This window comes from Marmota monax, unplaced genomic scaffold, assembly GCF_021218885.2.
Source record: "Marmota monax isolate L192 unplaced genomic scaffold, Marmota_monax_Labrador192_F-V1.1 WCK01_AAM20220418_F8-fsc00158, whole genome shotgun sequence".
NCBI lineage: Eukaryota > Metazoa > Chordata > Mammalia > Rodentia > Sciuridae > Marmota > Marmota monax.
Window position 1 is genome coordinate 2,481,732 of NW_026694092.1, and position 20,425 is coordinate 2,502,156.

Sequence of the window (20,425 nt, forward strand, 5' to 3'; positions counted from 1 at the left end):
ATGAATAGCTAACATTTATTGAACATTTATTATGTGCCAGCTACTGTTCTCAGTTCATCTTTACAACAACCCACAAAGATTATCAAAAAGACGTGAAACAGTCTAATTAGGAACATACTAGCTGCTATAACACAAAATTTCAAATGTCTTAACGTAGTCAATGACTTAACTTAGTGCAGATATTCTTGATTGCTAAGAGGGAAGGACAGATTATTAAGTTACAGATTCATTCAGCAACTGGCTGAGAGTAGCTCTGCCATCTTCAACATGTGGCCTCCAAGGTCACTCTGGATGTCAACATCCAGCTGGGACCTAGGAGAAGAGAGCATGAAGAAGGGATACTTGCTTCAAAGCCACCTTAGCAGGGAAGTGGCACAATCACTTCCATTCACATTCCATGGGCAAGTACTAGGAGCTCAGCCTAACTTAGATGAAAGGAGAGATGGCAAAAGGCTCTTGTCCTCTAAGTTATAGTGAAAGACTGAAACAGGCCTTCTGACTCCACATGCAATGCTCTCACCACTATAGAATGTCTGGCTGAGAAATCCAGAGCAAACGTCTTTGTTTATGTTTTACCCTCAACAGAGAAGACTAATGTCCCCCCCCCCCGAAATGATATGCTGTAAAGTAACTCCTTGCAGACACTGTCTGCTTTTTATGGCAACAATCCAAGCGTACACTAAAGAATTCACCTTATTTGACTTGCTGAAGAGATTTCAAATATCTCATCTTCAAAACTTTTAGTTATGTCATTTCAGGTGGGGCAATGCCAGAAATAAGAAGTGTGATTAGCCTCTGGATACTAGAGACAGAATAAATGAACATAAATGAGTTTTTCTTCCAGATATGCTGCCACTGACTGCGATTATATTTGCCTAACGATTTTGCTTATGCAAAAGCGAAACATATTTTATTCATAAGCAAATATTAAAATCAGGTTAAAGGATGAAGTCAGTGAAACATATAGGAGAGAAGTTTCAGTGGAGATTCTCCACTCAGGACCAGGTGAACCATGGTGACTAAGTCATGTGTGAATTAGTGGCTGGAAAATTGTGTAGTTAAAAGAAAATGGAGCACCCAATAAAGACTTAAGCAGGGCAGATTAGCATCCAGAAAGAGGTCAGGGCCTAGAAATCAGTGGAGTGGGAAGGATCCTATAAGTCAGAAACAAATAGCCAAACATAGTTTGAAATTTGAGGATGAGTATAAACATGCTCATTTTCGTGCCTGCTGTCCACACAATTCCCACTATGAGTCCTTGGATAGAGAAATTCTAGAAAGATCCTAAGGAAAATTGTGCTCAAAAGTTCCAACATGATTGCAGCTTTCTGAGTTCATGTATTTAGTTCCATTGCTTCATAAATATATGGACACATAAGACTGGATCCATATAATTCTAATTGATCATTTCATGTGATCCAAAAGACTGAATGGAAATAATCGGCACACCTTAAAGGGTAACTGTTATGGACCTCTTATGTTATTATCTCTAGATCATTGTAAAGATCTTGTAAAGTAAATATTATTGGTCTGTTTTTATAGATGAGGAAACCATGGCTCAGAGAAGTAATGGAACTTAGAAGCTAATTTAGGATTGAAATCATGCCATCTTTCTTTTAAGGCCAGGTTGTTTTGATCACCCCAAATGCTTCTTCTATTTAGACCATGAGAGTTATGGTGAAATAAGTTATGGAAAGCATTGGTTTATGTGTAAGGAGGCCCCCAGGGCCAGTAGAGGGCCTCAGGACTCAGCATAGTCATATTCAATCAGCAAGGGGAAAAGACACAGGTGGTAAAGTCCATAGGAAACCAGGTGCAAGCTTCCAAAAGTCTTCCCCTAGTGGGGTCACCTAGGGAACACACGTAATTCTCTTAGTAATGGATTCTGACAACACATGTGCAATGTCAACAAAGGAAACTCATTAGAGACTGTGCACCCAGGGTTTTTGTTGGAATCTGGTAACACTGGAACCCTCTCCTTGGCATGTACCCAAATTCCATATGTCCAAAAGGAAAGCAGATGTTCACCTTATGTCATATTGTTTGTAAAAATGCTTGAGGCATGGTGAGTCATTCTTATCAATCCTGGGAATGGTGGAAACTCTTCCCAGAGTGAAGTTCCCAGATGTCATCCAAGTGCCAACCTTGCAAGGAAATGTTTCAAAGAATAGCAGTCAGTTATATAGTTAGCACATTTTGGTGAGGCTTGGAAATCAGGATACTTGAGACCTAATCTCAGCTTTCCAACTTACCTACTCTGATTTCATAGGAAAACATTTCTCTGGATCTTCATTTCCTTTTCTACAAAAGAAAGTCATTCTGATTTTTAAGGTCCAATTTATCCTCCTAAAAGCATACAGTATATTAGATAACAGGTGATAGTCCTTAAACAGAGTTGTGTGTCCCAGTATAAACTATGTGTAGACAGATGCAGAGGAATTTAGATCAGGGTAGAGATAGTAGGTAGAGAGATTAATTTCAGGGTTTCTAAAACCCAGTTTGGGGATTATATTGGGGCATTTGTTAAAATGTAGAATTCTGGACCCCACACTCAGAAATTCTAATTCTCTATTTAAGTTTCAGATGCTGTGAGGTAATCTACATTTTTACAAGCTTCCCTCGTGATTCTAATGCAAGAGTAGGTGAACTATACTTTGAGAGATCCTGAGTTGACAGATGATATAGGAAACCTGGGCTGTTGTGCTGTGTATGTAGACTAGTAAAGTCATGAATGGTAAAGAATGGATTGATCATAAGAGATTTTTTTTGTGTGATTTCATGTCAGCTGATTATGACAGATGATTAGATAATGGAGATGAAATGATTCCAGATTCATTACTCTTAAAGTAAGTGTGTGTGTGTGTGTGTGTGTGTGTGTAGGCAGAAAAGGAAAGAGAAAGAAGTTTCTGTTTTGTGGAGAAGGTATGTAGATCAGGTATTGGACATACTGCATTAAAGATTGAATTTTTAAATGTACCATGTTCACAAGCCACTGGAGATAAGCACCTTGGGTGACATTGAGAACTGGAAAAATATAAGTACCTATAAGCTCAGTGGTAAAGAAAAAGAAATGAGCTCCAGAGTCTCTTGGGAGAATTGTAGAAGGCTGTACCTTGAGGGCAGATGCAATTAGAGTAATATGAGAATAAAGATAGTACAATATTAGAACAGTCTGGGATGGGAGATGTGGGGTATCAGAAAAAGGGACAGAGCAGCTACTGTGGAAATCTGGCTTTCTCCTGTGTGTCCCAGTATTGCTTAATCTGCCAAAATACCTAACAAACAAGATATGCTGAGACTCAGAAATTCAATAAACCCAAATTGAAGAAGACAAGAAAAATCCACTGCCTTTTACAGAAGTAATTGAACAGGAGAAGAAAAGAAGCAGATCTTAATGACATCTATTCTGCAATATGCACCACACAACCCTTAACAATTGCCTCTTTTGCTTTTTGTAGAAGTTTAAATTTTTAAGATGTAAAGGGATTGGGTGATGTTTAAGTGACAGTGCTTGCCCTTTCAAATCAAGAAAATAGTGCACACCTGACACTGATTGATGGTGTCGCTTCTTCAATCTACCTGTCTAGCTGCTCTGGGGGCCTGGTAGAATGAAAAGTGCCTGCACATTGGTGAAAGAAGAAACTGAGGGGGAATTTAGTGAATGCAGTAACAGAAATCGGGGGAGCAAAGCCAGGGCAGTCTCTTGAAAGGTGTTAAATGCAATTTCCAAAGTGTCACTTATTTTTCATGTGATTTAATTATTCATTTATTCAAAAACAGTTATTGAATACCTAGTTTTTCTTCCAGACATTTTAGCACTGAGAATAAAATGCTGATCAAGTCAAACAAGATCCTTGTTGGAGTGGAAATAAAATCCAGAGTGAGGAGGGCTTTTAATAAATAAACAAACAAAGCATGAATTAAAAAGCAGGTTGAAATATGTACTATAATGAAGCTAAGGCAAGTGATCTGTCAGTGGAGGTGACCATCAAGTTGAGAACTCAATGAAAAGACCGAGCCAGAAATGCAAAGCTACAGGAAGAGCATCACAGACAGAAAGAACTGCTGGTGCAAAGGCCTAAGGCAGCAACACATTGCATGTATGTAGGAATAGAAGGAAAAGCAGCAATGTTGGAAAATGTCCGAGTCGTGGGTGAATTCTCCTCAGCTAAGTCTGAGTTGAATATTGTGAAATCTGAAGGTAAGTGAAGGGGAGCACTGATAGGAGCTGTCTATTGACATTTTGGAGGAGCTGGTGTATCAGGGAGCCCCCAAATCCATTCCCAAGTTCAATGATTCATTAGGACTTATAGGGCTCAATGGTTATATTCATGGCTAAGATTTATGACAACTAAAGGATACAAATCAAGATTGTAAAGGATGGTTAGAAGTATACATCATTGGTAGAGCCCTTGCCAAGCATGTGCAAGGCTCTGGGTTCAATTTTCAGCATCACACATATGCACACACATGCACACATGCATACGCACACACATGCACATTATCACTCCATCACGCATATGCAAACACATACTACAAAGGGAAAAGGCACATAGGGTAAAGTCTGGAGGAATCCAGGTACAAGTTTCCAAGTCTTAACCAGTGGAATTACACAGGGTGCACTTAATTTTCTCATCAAACCAGCTCTCAGAGTTTTTACTGGAAACTGGTCATTTAAGCACCCCTCTGCCTAGGACAAACCCCAATTTCAGTCACTCAGAAAGAAAGAATATATTTAGCCTAAATAATAGTGTGTGTATCCCCATCAGTTTTGGGAATGGTGGAAACTCTTCTAAAGGCCAGGTTCCAAGATGCCTGCTGAGGGTCACCCTTGTAAGCAGGTCTTCAAAGGATAGCTGTCTCATGGCCACCATATTAATTCTTTTCTGCACAACCAGGCTCTCATCTCTCTTCAGCATTTTGAAAAGAAAAAAAAATCCATATGTTCTCTAACTGGTAAGGATAGTCTTAAGATTTGAGTTGTTTACTCAGTTTAGTGCTGATACCTAGAAGCCAAAGCTCCCATCAAATAGAATCAACCCTGTTGCTCACTTCCCTCTTTTGAGAAGCCTCTCTCATTAACTCTTTTCCACCCTCTAACATATCAGAAAGCACCAAACATAAACCTGTGCATTGAGCTAAATTTGCTTCACATTGGACGGCATTTTCAGATTTTGTCAATACCATGGTGCTCTAATGGGGTTAAGAGATAGATATTCTATTTTTTCCCTTGCCCTGGGCTTGTACTTTTAGATGTAACACCAGAAGTGACACCTTAGCATGACTCAGATCGCTGATTCTTTGGAAATTTAAAATCAGATGGAACTTAGCAACAGCAGTGGAACATTATCACTCCAGTTTCAAGGCTTTGTGTTTCTTCCATAATGATAGCTGTTCATGCCTAATGCTCTGAGTGCACAATTGAAAGGTGCATAATAGCTTCACAGTCATTTGCACTTTAATACAGTACTTAGTAATATGGCTTCAGGAACCATGTGTATGAAAGGCTCCATATAAAACCAAATAATGTAATGTTGTTCTATTCTAATTACTTTCCCTATAGAAGTAATTTACTTATGATAGTGATTGTTAAAGTGTGTTCTACTAATGTAAAACTAAGAGAGGAATCAGCATAAACCATCATACTAGTTTCCTAGAGCTGCCACAACAAATTATCACAAACTTCAGTGCTTAAAACAATAGAAATTTATTTTCTTACCATTCGGGAGAGTAGAAACCCAAAATCCATGTGTCCACAGGACCATGAGTCCCTTTGTGGTGGCTCCTGTAATCCTTGGTACTTCTTCACTTGTAGTTACATCACTCCAAAATCTGCCTCCATCTTTACCCTGGCTTCTTCTCTATGTGTCTCTGTGTACCCTGTCCTCTTCATAAGAACAGTCATTGGATTTAGAACCTACCCCCACACCAGTATGACTTCGTTTTAACCAGTTACATCTGCAAAGGCCCTACTTCCAAATGAGATCACATTCTGAGTTTCTAGTCATCAAGAAACAGGCCTTTTGGAGGGACAACATTCAACTCACTCTGCCCATGCAGCATCGTGGAAGAGTTGCCAACTGTTATTCTGACAACCAAAATAATGGAAGTTATGGAAGAATTTCTACATGAGAAGCAGTCAAGAGAAACAGGGAATCATGGTCATATTTAAAGGAATGTTTTTTTAAAGTGTTCATACCAATGGTATAAAGATCAAAAGGTAAAATTTATAGTCTTTATTGGCAAAATGTTTTAAAATATTGGTACCTAATGGGAAATATTTGCCTAATTAGGTACTCAATAGATCGGTGCCAAATGAGGAATATGACATCTCCTTGAATCTTTACAGAGGACACCAAGACACCACACAGGACAGTTATATATCCTTAGGTAAATGGTGACAATATAACATAGTTCTCACAGTCTGAACTATGTTATATTCTCTTAGAATCATGTGTTGTAGTATAAAGGATAAAGGCATTGAAGCAGAGTCAGGTTTTGATTCAATTCATAGCTCTCCTACACACTGGCTCTTGTGGTTTGGGCCAGTTGCTTCTGAGTCCCAGGTTCCTGAGTTGCAAAGTAGAAATGTTTTATGAATCATATGAAGAGAAATGTGATCATACTTGTAAAGTATGGGCATACAGAAGAAATTCAAGTTATGTTAGTTGAATCAAGTTATGATCTAACTCAATCTTGGGACAATCTCCAACTCAAATCTGGCCTTCTATGTGATTTCCCAGATGGCTCACACTGAACTTCCTCTAGCTCATTTTGAAGAGATCATTCTGAATGCCATAGTGCCCTACTGATTTTTCTCAAAGGTTCTCAAACTTGGAATCTGACATTTAAGCCAAAACAATGTGGTCACTGTAAAATATTTCATGAATGAGTTGAAAATGGCAATTTCATTCCTTCTTGGCTTTTTCCAATACTGGCCTATTTGATAAGGCCCTATGTAGGCTTGATAAAGGTTTTCTTTCTTTCTTCATCATTCTTATATTGATATAACTAAAATGATAACCTGAGCATAAATACCAGAGGGTTGGAATATTCTTCCTCCTCAGGGGAGACTCAGAGAGTTTATCCTTTGACCAATTTACATTGCAGATCCTATTTCTCCTCTAGGGCCTTGACCTGCTTTTATAACAAATAAAATTAGGAAACATCCATTTTGGAAATGATGACAGTACTCTCAATGGTGTCATTATATGCAACCAAAGTTCTTCTCAGTTTCCTAGTCAGCTATTCAACTAATAAATGTTGTCATTGATAACAAACTGGAGTCTAGATTGCACATGGTCTAATTTGAGGCAGAATGGAGACAAAGGAGAGAATGAATAGCAGGGCCCTATGAGAATACAACTTCTGTTTGTCTTTGGCTTTTGTGAATCTGTAGGGATCCAGCTTGACTTGACTGCATACATCTTGAGTTACAATTACCCTTGTTGCCCTTGAGTAACACTGGCTTGTTTATAGATAAACAAAGCCATTAGAATGGTATGTGGTACTGCACATGCCAGGAATGTGCCTGATGTCCTGATGTAAGTTTGAGATAATCCAGGTACATTTCAGTTTAAATGAAAACCATTTTTGCTCTGGTCACCATGTAAGCCCCCTCCATCTTGTCCAAGTCTTGTTGCTGCCCTTGACTGTTACAGGGCTGGGGTCTTCCAGATGCAGCCTGAGCAGCCACTGAAGTTCTTGGGTGCTTGTTCTTATGAATCTGCTGGAAAGAATTTGAGAGAAACACAGAGTAGTAAGCAAAAAGACAGTGAAAGGACAGGGTAACATATGACATAGGACCTGTACAGACCACCTGGAAGAAATGACAGTGTAGTGCTCACAGATTTGGAGTTTTTAAGGAGTTCCTTCCCTGTTCTTGCCTCAGTTCTCCTGTCCCCTTAATTGGTTTATTATCATTTGGATAATCCTCAGCAAACTTTCCTTGTGAGGTCTTGATGTTCTGGTTGACAGGGCGATTGGGGGATGTGACACAGTTTCAGTGTCAGGGGAGGGTTCTGGTGACTTGATTACAAGAGGTAAGGACATTATGGTCTAAAAACAGTGATGTCCCTTGAGGAGTTATAATCAACTATAGCTGAGGGAGGTCTTGACATCCCAAAGCCCACTTTTCTGAAGCTTGTGTGCTTCAATTAGGTTTCCCCATGATTTTAAGTAATAGTTCCCTCAAAGGATCATAATTACCTACAGCTTGCGGAAGGTTGGGCGTTCCAGCCCACATTCCCAAATGCTTGCCTGTTTAGATAAAGTTCCCTGTGGTTTCGGTTTTATGACTCTTGCATTTTTCTTGGTGCATAGGCCTAATGTCTGTCCTGCATTGTCCTTTTTCCCACCCACCTGTTCATGGTTAACTAAACTACCTAACATTGACCACACTTCTCTCAGTGAATCCTGAATAGATTGCACTATGTTCAATCCTGAATCTATCTCTTTCTTTATTCTCCTGGTACCTTGTAGCCAGTTCTCACGTATCTGCAGTGGATTTTCCCAAAACAGGCACAGTCAGTGCGTTCTATTATTTTAGGAAGAATTCAAGTCCTTCTAAGGACATTAGAATTGCTGGGGGATCATCCATCTCCATCATATCCACATTTGCTCTTAAGATTTGTCCCTGGAGCTGGGGATGTGGCTCAAATGGTAGCGCGCTCTCCTGGCATGCGTGGGGCCCTGGGTTTGATCCTCAGCACCATATAAAATAAAATAAAATAAAGATGCTGTGTCCACCGAAAACTAAGAAATAAATATTAAAAAAATTCTCTCTCTCTCTCTCTCTCTCTCTCTCTCTTCTCTTAAAAAAAAATATTTGTCCCAGCACACTACGTGTGTGTGTGTGTGTGTGTGTGTGTGTGTTCACTCAACCCCACAGACTCTGCACTAGGCCTCCCTGGGGCCATGGAGGACTTTGCTTACTATGTTTTTTTTTTTTTTTTTTCATTTGTGGCTTGAGGGTGTTTTAGTTAAGTCCTAAGCAAGTTTCCATCTTATACTAAAGGAAAAAAAATATCTAAAACTAACAGAAGCTCAGGGTTGGAAAGGATTTATTTAGATCAACCATTCTTTTCACACTTTCCACACCACTCCTTAAAAAATGGTCATTGAGCCCTGCATGAAAATATACAGTATCAGAACACTCTACATACTAAGCCATCTTGTTCCATTTTTATGTAATGGATTTGTTCTACCCAAGAGTTTATATAATCTGAGAGTTCACTTTTATTTATATTTTATTTTTGTTACAGCATTATATACTGTGGTATAATATATATATATATATAAAATTTGGAATTTGATTTCAGTCCCTGTTCCCTGCCCTTTTCCTCCCTTTTCTCTTCCCTGTTCTCCTCCCTTACTCTACTGATCTTCCTTTTGCTCATTTATTTATTATTTTTTGATTGGTTGTTTCTACTTATACATAAAGGCAAAATTCCCTATGGTATATTTATATATGTGCTTAACATGATTTTTAAATTTTTTAGTTGTAGATGGACACAATACATTTATTTTATTAATTTTTTAAAATGTGGTGCTGGGGATTGAACCCAGTGCCTCACATATGCTAGGCAAGTGCTTTACCACTGAGCTACAACCCCAGCCCACAGAACATGATTTTGTTAAATTTGTTCCATATTTCCTCCCTTTCTCATCCCTCTTTCCTCCCTTTCCATCTCCTTGTTCTAGTCCACTGATCTTCCCTATATCTTTATAATATCTGATCCCCACTCCTTCTTTCCTTTATTTTGGAGAGCCCTCTTTTAAAGTAAGTTGAAATTGGTCTTGTTACTATTCTTCTCAATGTTCTTCTGATTTTTAGTATCTTTATGAACTCATGGATTTTAGTATATTTGAAGGTTTCACTTCATTCCATTTATTATCATTATTGATGCTCAGATGTGGCCAGTGTAATATGTGTTCAGGTTAGGTTGTTTTGACCGAGCTCCATTTGTCTTTGATAATTCCCTTGCTTTTTTGTATAAAAGGATGTTCCCAGGCTCATCTTGTACATTTCTTTACCAAGGCCAAGAATTAGCCATTGCTCTAAGAAGCCTTAGTTCAGTTTCATTTATTTTCAAAATGATATTTGAGAGAAATTTCCTTTTTGAATGATGTTTTTCTGATCATTACAATAGTACTTCTTTTGATAGAAAATACTAAAAGAGATGAAAAAAAATCTTATAAGCCACTGATACCACTGTTATCTAGAAATAGTCAATGTTAGCATTTTATCTCACGAACCATCTTTTCATTTAAAGTCCCATACCATGCCTCTCCTTTTTCTAAACAGCAGGGAAATAGGCCACATATTAAACATTTAGGCAAAATAAATTGAATAACTTATTTTGAAAAATCTTGATATCTGCTATTCAACATCCAGAACAAACTGGTATGTGTGAAAAATGTGGATAATGTGGGTTTTTGCAAAAGCTGTTTTGGTACCATTGTTGGCAATACCTAAAATCATCTCCAAAGTTGCAGGAATCTGCTAGAAGGCAAGCAGAACTCCATATTTTCAATGAAAATGAAAATATACCAAAATGGAGTCCTTATGGAGCCAGAGAGTATTTTTAACTTGTCAACCTTTCATTTGTAGCACATATAATAAAGTTCTTAAAGTTCTTAAAATGTTTAAAGCTGGGATTTTAAATTACTGGAGAGCTATATAAAGCTTAGGTTACTATTAATGTGCCTGTAGTCCAGCTCTAGTTACAGGGTTGTCATTGTTTCCGATGACAAGGTTTGTTTTTATTTTTTCAAGATCTTTAGTAGCCTGGAAGAATAGGAATGGGGTCTCTCCATGTTCACAGCAATTTCAAGCATAAAGTAGAAACCAGTGTCATGGACAAGATCATATGAACTAATTTTCTAAATATCTTTGTTCCCCCAAGTGTTTCCAATGTGAAAACAACCTGGGAACTGCTTTCCCTTGCCCCACCCCCATATCACTGGGTTCTGCTTCACTTGCATCTTCCCTGGTTGAAAGAGGACCAGGTGGCATTTACTACCAAGTTTTGTTCCTTTTGTCAACAGATGCTTCAATGTCCAAAGGGCTTTTTGTGTCTACAGCAATATTCCTATAATCCCAGCAATGCAGAAGGCTGAGGCAGGAGGATCACAAGTTCCAGGCCAGTCTGGGCAATTTAGTGAGACCCAGTCTCAAAATATAAAATAAAAAGAGCTGAGGATATACCTCAGGGGTAGAGCCCCGCTGGGTTCAATCCCTAGTATCACACAAACACACAAAAAAATTAAAATCTCTCCAAGATACTCATGTACTCCAAGATTAAAGTTAACCTGATTTGAAAACTATACAGTGGATCTTTTATTCGCCTCTCTCATGTGCTAATATATAATATGCTTAGATAGTTAAGAGCAGTGGTTTACAAATCTTGCCCTCCACTGATGCCTTACTATGGAGAAGCTCCCATCAGTATTGAAATAAGAAAAAATTTAAGAATAACAAAGTACATATATGAAGACATGAATGGGTGTGAATATGCTTTGTACACAACTAGAGATATGAAAAGTTGTGCTCCATATATGCAATAAGAATTTTAATGCATTCTGCTATCATATATAAATAAAAAAATTAAATTAAAAAAAGAATAATATGGGAGTGGTTGGGGTTGTGGCTCAGTAGTAGAGTGCTTGCCTAGTATGTGTGGGGCACTGGTTCAATCCCCAGCACCACATAAAAATAAATAAAATAAAGGTCCATTGACAACTAAAAACATTTTTTTTTAAAAAAAAGAATAATATAGGAAATTTCATAAAGTTCAATTGATTCATTTCAAGGATTATTCTTTATAATTCTCTCTTTTCCCTTTTTTGTGTTCAAATGTTCTTTTCTTTATTAACTGAGGGTAATAACATATTATACCTCTTTTTTCACACAATTACTTTTATTTTTGTGGCAAGTACATATTAAATATACTCTTTAAGCAAATTTCCAGTACACAACATACAATGTGGTGTTAACTATAGTTTTCATGCTGTACAGTTGAATTCTATACTTTTATCCTATATAACTGCAACTTTGTATCCTTTGGCTCACATCTACCCCTTTCTCCTGTCTCTCTGGATCCTTGTAACCATCTTTTGTTTAACTCATTTGCTTCTTTGCAGGGGTGAGCAGGATACTAGGGATTGAACTCAGGGACGCTCAACCACTGAGTCACAACCCCAGTCCTATTTTGTATTTTATTTAGAGACAGGGTCTCACTGAGTTGCTTAGCACCTTGCTTTTGCTGTGGCTGGCTTTGAACTCATGATCCTCCTGCCTCAGCCTCCAGTGCCGCTGGGATTACAGGCATGTGCTACCAAGCCTGGTTCATTTGCTTTTTAAAGATTCCATGCATAAGTGCATAAGTGAGATAATACAATCTTTTCATTTGCTTTAGCATAATATCCTTTAGGTTCATCTATGCGATCACAAAAGGCATGGTCTTCTCTTCTTTTTTCTTTCTTTTTTTTTTTTTTGGTGGTGCAGAGGATTGAATTTAGGACCTCATGCATGCTAGGCAAGCACTATACCACTGAGCTACATTACCTGCCACTAATGGTCTTTCTTGTAAGGTTGGACAATATTGCACAATTTCTTTATTCATTCATTTGTTGAAGGACAATTAGATTATTATATGCTTGTTCCTTGTGCCCTTATTTTGTCAGAGAGTTGAGACTCTTATGTTGATCTCCACGTGGTTTTTGGAAATTTTGATGATTTGTGAAATCTGAAAATCTAGGAATTATGGGTATGAGAAATCTGAAAGTTTGATGAAAAATGAAAAATTTGAGGAAATGTTGTAATAGAAATGTGATTTTCAGTCTTTGATCCTCTAATCCCTGGGGTAAGGCGTCTCTTGGGGATCCCTGAATTTTCTAACCACCGAGTTCATTGTTGACTTGACAGTTCAGGTCCACTAAGTAGCAGAATTGAAGATGGAATTAGAAGAGATTTACTATAGGAAACACCTGTGAGGAATAAAGAAGGGAGGGAGCAGGAGGGGATTCTGGGAGAGATGTATTAATGCTGAGGTGCAGGTCTAACCTGTGTGGAAGAAAGGATGTAAGGTGGGATGGGTAGGAAGAGCCCCAGAGAGCAGCACACTTCTGGGAAACATCTTGGCCAGGCCAATGGGGAATCCCAGAACAAAGACTGCCCATCAGAAAGGTCTCATGTCAGGCAGGCATGGCCCAGCTTTAGTCCCAAACTGTTCTCACTTCATGACTGAGCACTGATACAGCAGATCCTGAAGGTGCAGCAGCTAGAGGTGGTAAGTCAAGAATTTCCCTCATAGAAAGGGTTTTCCTCGTAGAGCAATCTGTGTGGGCATTTCCATGGTTGTTACATTGGTACTTTCAGTTTTACAGAGAGAATGTATATTTCTCTCTTGGATAATGTAAGAGAAAATTAGCCACACACCAGGTCATTAATGTTTCTCTGTATATCTTGCTTTTGGTCTTGTCCCTTTAAATTTAACTAATAGCCACTTATTGATTATAATTTATCATTATGTCTGCTGGGTCCACAGTTGATTTCTTATTTGCATAAAAAGTGTAAAATCGCTGGTGACTGTGGAAGATATGGCTGGAACAACATCTGTCTTCTGTAAGAACTATGTTTCATATTAGCTTTGAAATCTTTCATGTTGCTAGGTAGTTATATAATTTAGTAAAAATTTTAATTTATTAACATTTCTTATTATTGTTTAGGACCTTGTATTAAAGAAGGAGTTTTTAAGCATAATTATTGTAGTGTGTCTTTTGTTGGTTTGCCACAGTGTGTTATCTAGCATGACAGATGCAGTGTTGGCTCGAGTGTACAAACAATCAGATCTGGACATCCTGGCTAGAGAAGCATCTATCCCAATTGTCAATGGACTCTCTGATTTGTATCATCCTATCCAGATCCTGGCTGATTACCTCACACTCCAGGTTGGTGTATTTCTTTGCCTTAAAAAACAACAAAATCAACAACTAATTCCAGACTAGCACCAAGTGGAACCATTTACTTAAGTTATAGTAATAGTGTTTCATTTCATATAACATCTTGACAAAGAATTGTAGCATATGTGTGCATACTACAAATCTCAGGGGGAAAGGGCATTGTGAAAAACAGACTATAAGATTCTTCCACTCTCAACCCTGTTCCCAACCCCGGTTCCCAAATTCGATTCTTTCAATTACTTTGCTGTTTGGGTGCCATATTTAACACAATGGATGAATAGGGAATGCTGGAACATTCTGAGTGGACTAGTCTTGTGTGATCCTACACACATTGAACTACATGGCTTGGGTTTGGAGGCCAGGGGAGTTTGCTTAGAATATTCAAAATGGTCAAAAAAAAAAAAAACCCCCACACACATTGAAGAAGGGAGCAACTTTCTATCATTTTAAGTTCAAAATGAAGCTGTTCAGAGATGAGAATAAGATCCATGGAGAGAAGAAACAATGATTTCAGATGCCAAGGTTCTGTCTGCAGGTGTGACTTTGCATAGATACCAAGATTATTAGTAAAATAAATTCAATGAGGTGAAATGAGCTGTTCTGTTCCTCATAGTGTCTCCTGCAGGGTCTTGTGCAATGCTTTTATATAGGAGATTGTAAAGTAGGATTTCAATGAATTGGAAGCTGCTTATCAAGAACATGAGATCTAAGTCAAATGAACTTGGATTTAAATCCTAGCTTAGGGGGGCTGGGGTTGTAGCTCAGTGGTAGAGCATTCACTTAGCATGTGTGGAGCCCTGGGTTCAATCCTCAGCACCACATAAAAATGAATAAGTAAAATAAAGGTATTGTGTCCAACTACAACTAAAAAATAAATATTAAAAAATAAATAAATCCTAGCTTAGCTTAGTTCCATCATCTCAAAACTGGTTAGCCTCCTTTTTTATTTAATTTTTTTTTATTTTTTTTCCAGATATACACAGCAGTAGAGTGTATTTTGACGTGTTACACATACATGGAGTATAACTTCTCATTCTTATGCTGGTCGTGTATTCATTTATGAATATAGGAAAGTTATGTTTGATACATTCTACTGTCTTTCCTATTCCCATCCCCCCCCCTTCCCTTCATTCCCCTTTGTCTAATCCAAGGAACTTCTATTCTTCCCTTCCCACCCTCTTATTGTGTGTTTGCATCCGCATATCAGAGAGAACATTTGGCCTTTGCTTTTTTGGGATTGGGTGTGCCTCTTTTTAAAATCTGATCTTTATAAATACATAAATATTGATAAATACATGAAACCTGTAGACACTTCAAGAAAACTAAAGCAAGTGCCATGTGCCCATTATGCAGTTTTCTAAAAAAATTTTTTTTTGTACTGGGGATTGAGTCTAGGGATGCTTTCCCCCTGAGCCACATCACAGCCCTTTTTTAAATTTTATCAAGAGACATGATCTCACTGAGTTGCTCAGGGCCTCGCTAACTTGCTGAGGCTGGCTTTGAACTTGCCATCCTCCTGTCTCAGCATCCCAAGCTGCTGGGATTCCAGGCATGTGCCACTGTGCCCAGCAGTTTTCTGAAATCTTAATGTGATGAAGCAAATACTTTATAATTATTTATTGTTTTGAAAAAAAAAATTACAGGTATATTTGAAGCCCATGGTGTAACTGCCTGATCCTGTATACTCCCACTCTACTAAATTATTATTTTAATGTTTGCATTTATAATTCCCAGGTATGTGTCACACACATCTATACCTATAAACAACAACAGTATTGTTAGGCACGTTTTTTAACTTTACATAAATCTGAACATACTCAGAACACCACACTGGTGTTATGGGTGCATTGGATTTCCCCTTTCTTATACCCAACAGTGAAGGCTCTGTAAAAGCAATAATTTTTGTCTCCTTTGTCCTTTGTTATACCTCCAGAGACAAGGACAATGTCTGGACACTGTGGTGCGCATTTCTTGATCGACTACGACTGAGATTCAGATTTGGAATGTGTGAAAATCTGAGTCTCTGTACAAGGTCATCTGATGTCTTGGTTTAAGATATTAGGATTTTTTTACTATTGTTTTGTGATTGTTCATTCATATTATTAAATCATTCTATACAATGCAAAAGTTTAGTAGTTTATTCATTCCAAAAAGCATTAAAATTGAGGTGAAAAATGCTTCCTTTATTTTTACCTAATAATTGTTGCACAAAAGTGGATTTTCTCCCAGACTGAAACTCCTTCATCCCTTACATTTTAGGAACACTATGGCTCTCTCAAAGGTCTTACCCTCAGCTGGATAGGCGATGGCAACAACATCTTGCACTCCATCATGATGAGTGCCGCGAAATTCGGGATGCACCTTCAGGCGGCCACTCCAAAGGTAGGGAAATTTTCTACCTTGAAATGAACTCTCACTTAAATCATATGCAATTACCTAGTGAAAATAAAGCTCTCTTCCATTCAAGGGCAGCATAGGTGAGGCCACAAAACTTAGGTTATGTTACCAGCCCTACTATTAAATAGCTATCCGGCCTCTTAAGAGCCCCATTTCCTATCTCTACAATAAGAGCTAGTCTTGGCTGGTGCCTTTCATTCTGTGAGTCTGTGTTAAAAGCATGTCTGAATTATCCCTTTGAATGCCCTGATACCGGCCATTATGATGACTGGCATCCTTGTGCATTACCATCACGCAGGCTGCAGAAAGCAGCAAAATCAAGCCAGTGTAGAATTCTCAACATATAGGAATGATGCTGTCATTTTTCTAATATTGCAATTTGGTAGAAAAATTTCAATCCAATATGAAGGTCATAGTGATGGCATCTACACCAGCTTAGTGTTTCAAACCTCAACTCCAGGGGTCCTTTGGCTTTTTAAATCTGAGTCTTTTGTGGCTGTGAAGATGATCCCTGCATACTTTCTACCATGCTGCTAATCTCCCACAGATTGTATGGAAAGCCTGACATCTTTCATAGGCCCAGGTTAACCCTCTTGATTCACAAGAAAATGGTAATAGTTGTTGCCTTTAAAGAGAAGAACTGGGAGGTTCAAGGATAGAGGCGGGAGGGAGATGTTATTTTCACCATTTATCCTTTTATATAGTTTGAATTTCTTCACATGAAATTATTTGATCTATATAATAGTATGCATGAATAAATTAATATACAAATTTGCAAATCCCTCTAGAAGAAGCCCCATTTTAAGATACTCCAGCCCCATACAAAATAAATAGGCCTTTTTAGAGGGTAAAATTAATCCTACAAGAGACTCAAACACAAACCAGCTTTGAATGATGCTAAGAACCTTTTAAACACCCTATCTTTACAGATTCTCTTCTCTATTATGTTTTTCATTAGCTACAAATATCCTATCAGGAGTCCTTTGAAAAGAAAATTCCCCCAAATAAAAATGGGATCCCAAACAAAGTCTTCACTTGTGATAAAAGATAGAATTGACTCTCTCATTAAGACATGATGCCTGTAAGTTTAGCGACTTGAGACCCTAGGGCAGGGGGATCCCAAATTTGAGGCCAGCCTTAGCAACTTAGCGAGGCACTCAGCAATTTAACAAGATCCTGACTCAAAATAAAAGAATAAAAAGGGTTGGAGATGTGGTTCAGTGGTCAAGCTCTTCTGGGTTCAATCCCCAGTAGAAAGAGAGAGAGGTGGGGAGGGGATTGTTTACAATTATTGTGCACTAGTGCATCTCTGACCAAGCATATGTGTTCTATTATATGCATAGTTACCACAGTGGTTAACCTGGAGAAGCTAAGGCATCCTGAGGTGAATATGTGGAGTTTCAAAATCCCTTTCTGTTTCTGTTTCTTGAGTTTGTGATGTGTATTTGCCAACCACAGGGAACATAAATTACACAATGTGGATTAATGGCTGAATTTCTCCAACAGGAAATATCCAAATCCTTGAGTCTCTCAAGTATTTTTTACCCCCTTCCTGATCCCCACCAGTATTTTAGACCAGGTTCCTCACAAGAAGACATCAAGTGGGAATTTGTGCACAAGTGATTTACTTCTAAGGGAGACCTATACAGGGAAAACAGGGAAAGGGAAGAATTCAAACAAGGGTGCCATTTATGGTGGCCAGACTTTCTGAAATTGAGGAACTTCTATAGGAGAGGAGCTTTCACTGCTAAAATTGGAAGAATCTTGGGTAGACCAGATGATTTGGTTCTCCTAGTGTCATGTCAGGACCAGTCTCATGGAAAGTAGCTTCAGCTTGATCCCACAGATGAGCTCTGGAGGATAAGTTATTCCTCAGAATAGTCTCAATCAGGGGTGAGGATAGTGGGCTCTTATCCTTTTGAACCTGTTGTTGATCAAGGGCAGCCGAAAAGGTGGAATGGTAAATCCCCTGTCACTTTTGTAGGAAAGCAGCCTGGTAGCTGGAAGGTTGTCTTCTGAAGAAGAACTGAAAGTACTAGGTGTTAAAAACCCACTGAAATTGGAGGAAGAAGCAAAAGTCATAAAAGCAGATCCTCTGAGGGCACCTGTGTAGGGCCCCAGCATCATCTGTTGCATCTTGCCAAAGCAAAATGAAACAATACTAAGTACTTTTCCCTCGTGTTCTTGCTGAACCAGTTTGGGTCAATGCATCTTGCTATCTTAGTTTCCAAGGGTGGCCATAAAAAATTATCACAAACTGGATGGCTTAAAACAACATAAATGCATTGTCTCACAGTTCTGGAGGCAAGATGCCTGAAATCAATGTGCTGGCAAGGCCACATTATGTCTGTTACTTAGCTCAGGGCTACATCACTCCAATCTCTGCCTCTGTCATTTTCCCTCTGTGTCAATGTGTATCTCTCTGTAAAAATGCCCCTATTCTTATAAGGATACAAGTCATTAAATTTAGGCCGACCCTAATCTAGTAAGCTGTCATCTTAACTAGCTATATCTGCAAAGTTCTTATTCCCAAATAAGGTCACATTCTGGGATTATGAGTGGGCATGTCTTTTTTTCCTTTGGGCAATACTGGGGATGGAACCTAGAGCTTCCCATATACTAACCAAGTATTCTACTGAGCTATACACACAGCCCTAGATATACATTTTTTGAGGAGAGTATTCAATCCATGTACCTGCCATTAGAAGAAATGGCATACATATGCAATAGCAGGTACTAGAAGCCCTCCTATTATGGTAAATTTTTGTGACTCAGAGATATTACCCCTATAATAGATAATTCTCTTCTTTTATTCAGCATGAACTGAAATAAAGGGTCAGATATGACATGTGCTCACAGTGGGTTTTCTTCACTTATGAGATGAGCACACTCTCACAACAAATCTAGTTTGAAGAAAGGCTCTGAATTAACGCTATCTATTATTGCATTTGGTTTCTAAGGATGAAACACACATTAACAATAATTGTTTCCTGCTATAAGGTGCTTTTAGGAGGCCTTATTCTGTTGAAAAAATATATGGTTTAAACATTTTATTGCATGTCAAAGATGTTTTATTAACATGAAAGGAAAAAATTCCAATATTACAGAGTAATTTCAGTATTGTTCTTATGCAGGAACTCATTTAAATGATAAAGAGTACTAAAACCCAGTTAAATCTTGGTGGGAGTAAGAGTTTTAAAAAATCTTCTGGAAAGTCTGATAATGCAGAAGTCACTCCATCAATTTGTAATTCTTTAGTTGTTAGTAGATCTATTTCCTTTAAAGATAAAGCTAGGAGATTTATTGTAAATTTAAGAAACACTGAAAAGTTTCCACGGCTATAACTAATCCATTTCTCCATTTTTCAACCAACAATAACTTACATGTTTAAGAAAAAATTTTGTCCGTGATTGTACGATTACTCCATAAACTATCAATGGTAATGATTTTAACATTGTTCTAAGTGAATATTTAGACTGAAGTGGATTTGTTAATCACTCTCATCATCTGGTTTTAAGATTTATGTAAAGGCCAATGAACGATTTAGTATTGAAAGCTGAGATGTGAGTAAAGAATTTCTCTCTGTATTCTAAGTCATGGTCCAGTGCCTGCAAGGTTGGGTGATTTTCTAATTTCCAAACCTCTTTCGGTTCTCTAAGTACTTATTGATTCCTTCTCTAAGAATGATTATACTGAGTATAAAACCTGCTCTCCAAAGGGAAGGCTAAATTTTCAGGGCAGGAGGTACCTGGGGTAATATCCAAGACTCTTCATTTATGTTTACCAGTATGACTGTTCACAGCATTAGTTATTAAATTAGCAAGGCTTTATTAATCACTTTCCCCAAGCTCATATAAACAGTGGCCCAGAATCCATGGCCATTAGATAATGGCAAAACGTCTTAAAAATATCTGTAACCACTATCATCAACATTGGAGTAGTTCTTAAAGAAGTTTGTAATTTGAGAGGAACTATAGTAGACAATCACATCAATCACATGTAAGTAAATAAGGTTACAAATGAATAAACCAGGACACGCCTGTCACGTTTCCATGTACCAGAA

The 20,425-nt window shown here is 38.1% G+C and overlaps 1 protein-coding gene across 1 annotated transcript in view; it reads left to right on the top strand.

Moving 5' to 3' along the window:
- Positions 1 to 20,425, top strand: part of Otc (ornithine transcarbamylase) — a 58,047-nt gene that overhangs the window by 25,944 nt on the left and 11,678 nt on the right. Inside the window, exons 5-6 of the mRNA XM_046465037.2 lie at positions 13,800 to 13,953; positions 16,225 to 16,347. Of these exons, the coding sequence (XP_046320993.1) occupies positions 13,800 to 13,953; positions 16,225 to 16,347 (277 nt within the window). The remainder of the gene's footprint in view (positions 1 to 13,799; positions 13,954 to 16,224; positions 16,348 to 20,425) is intronic.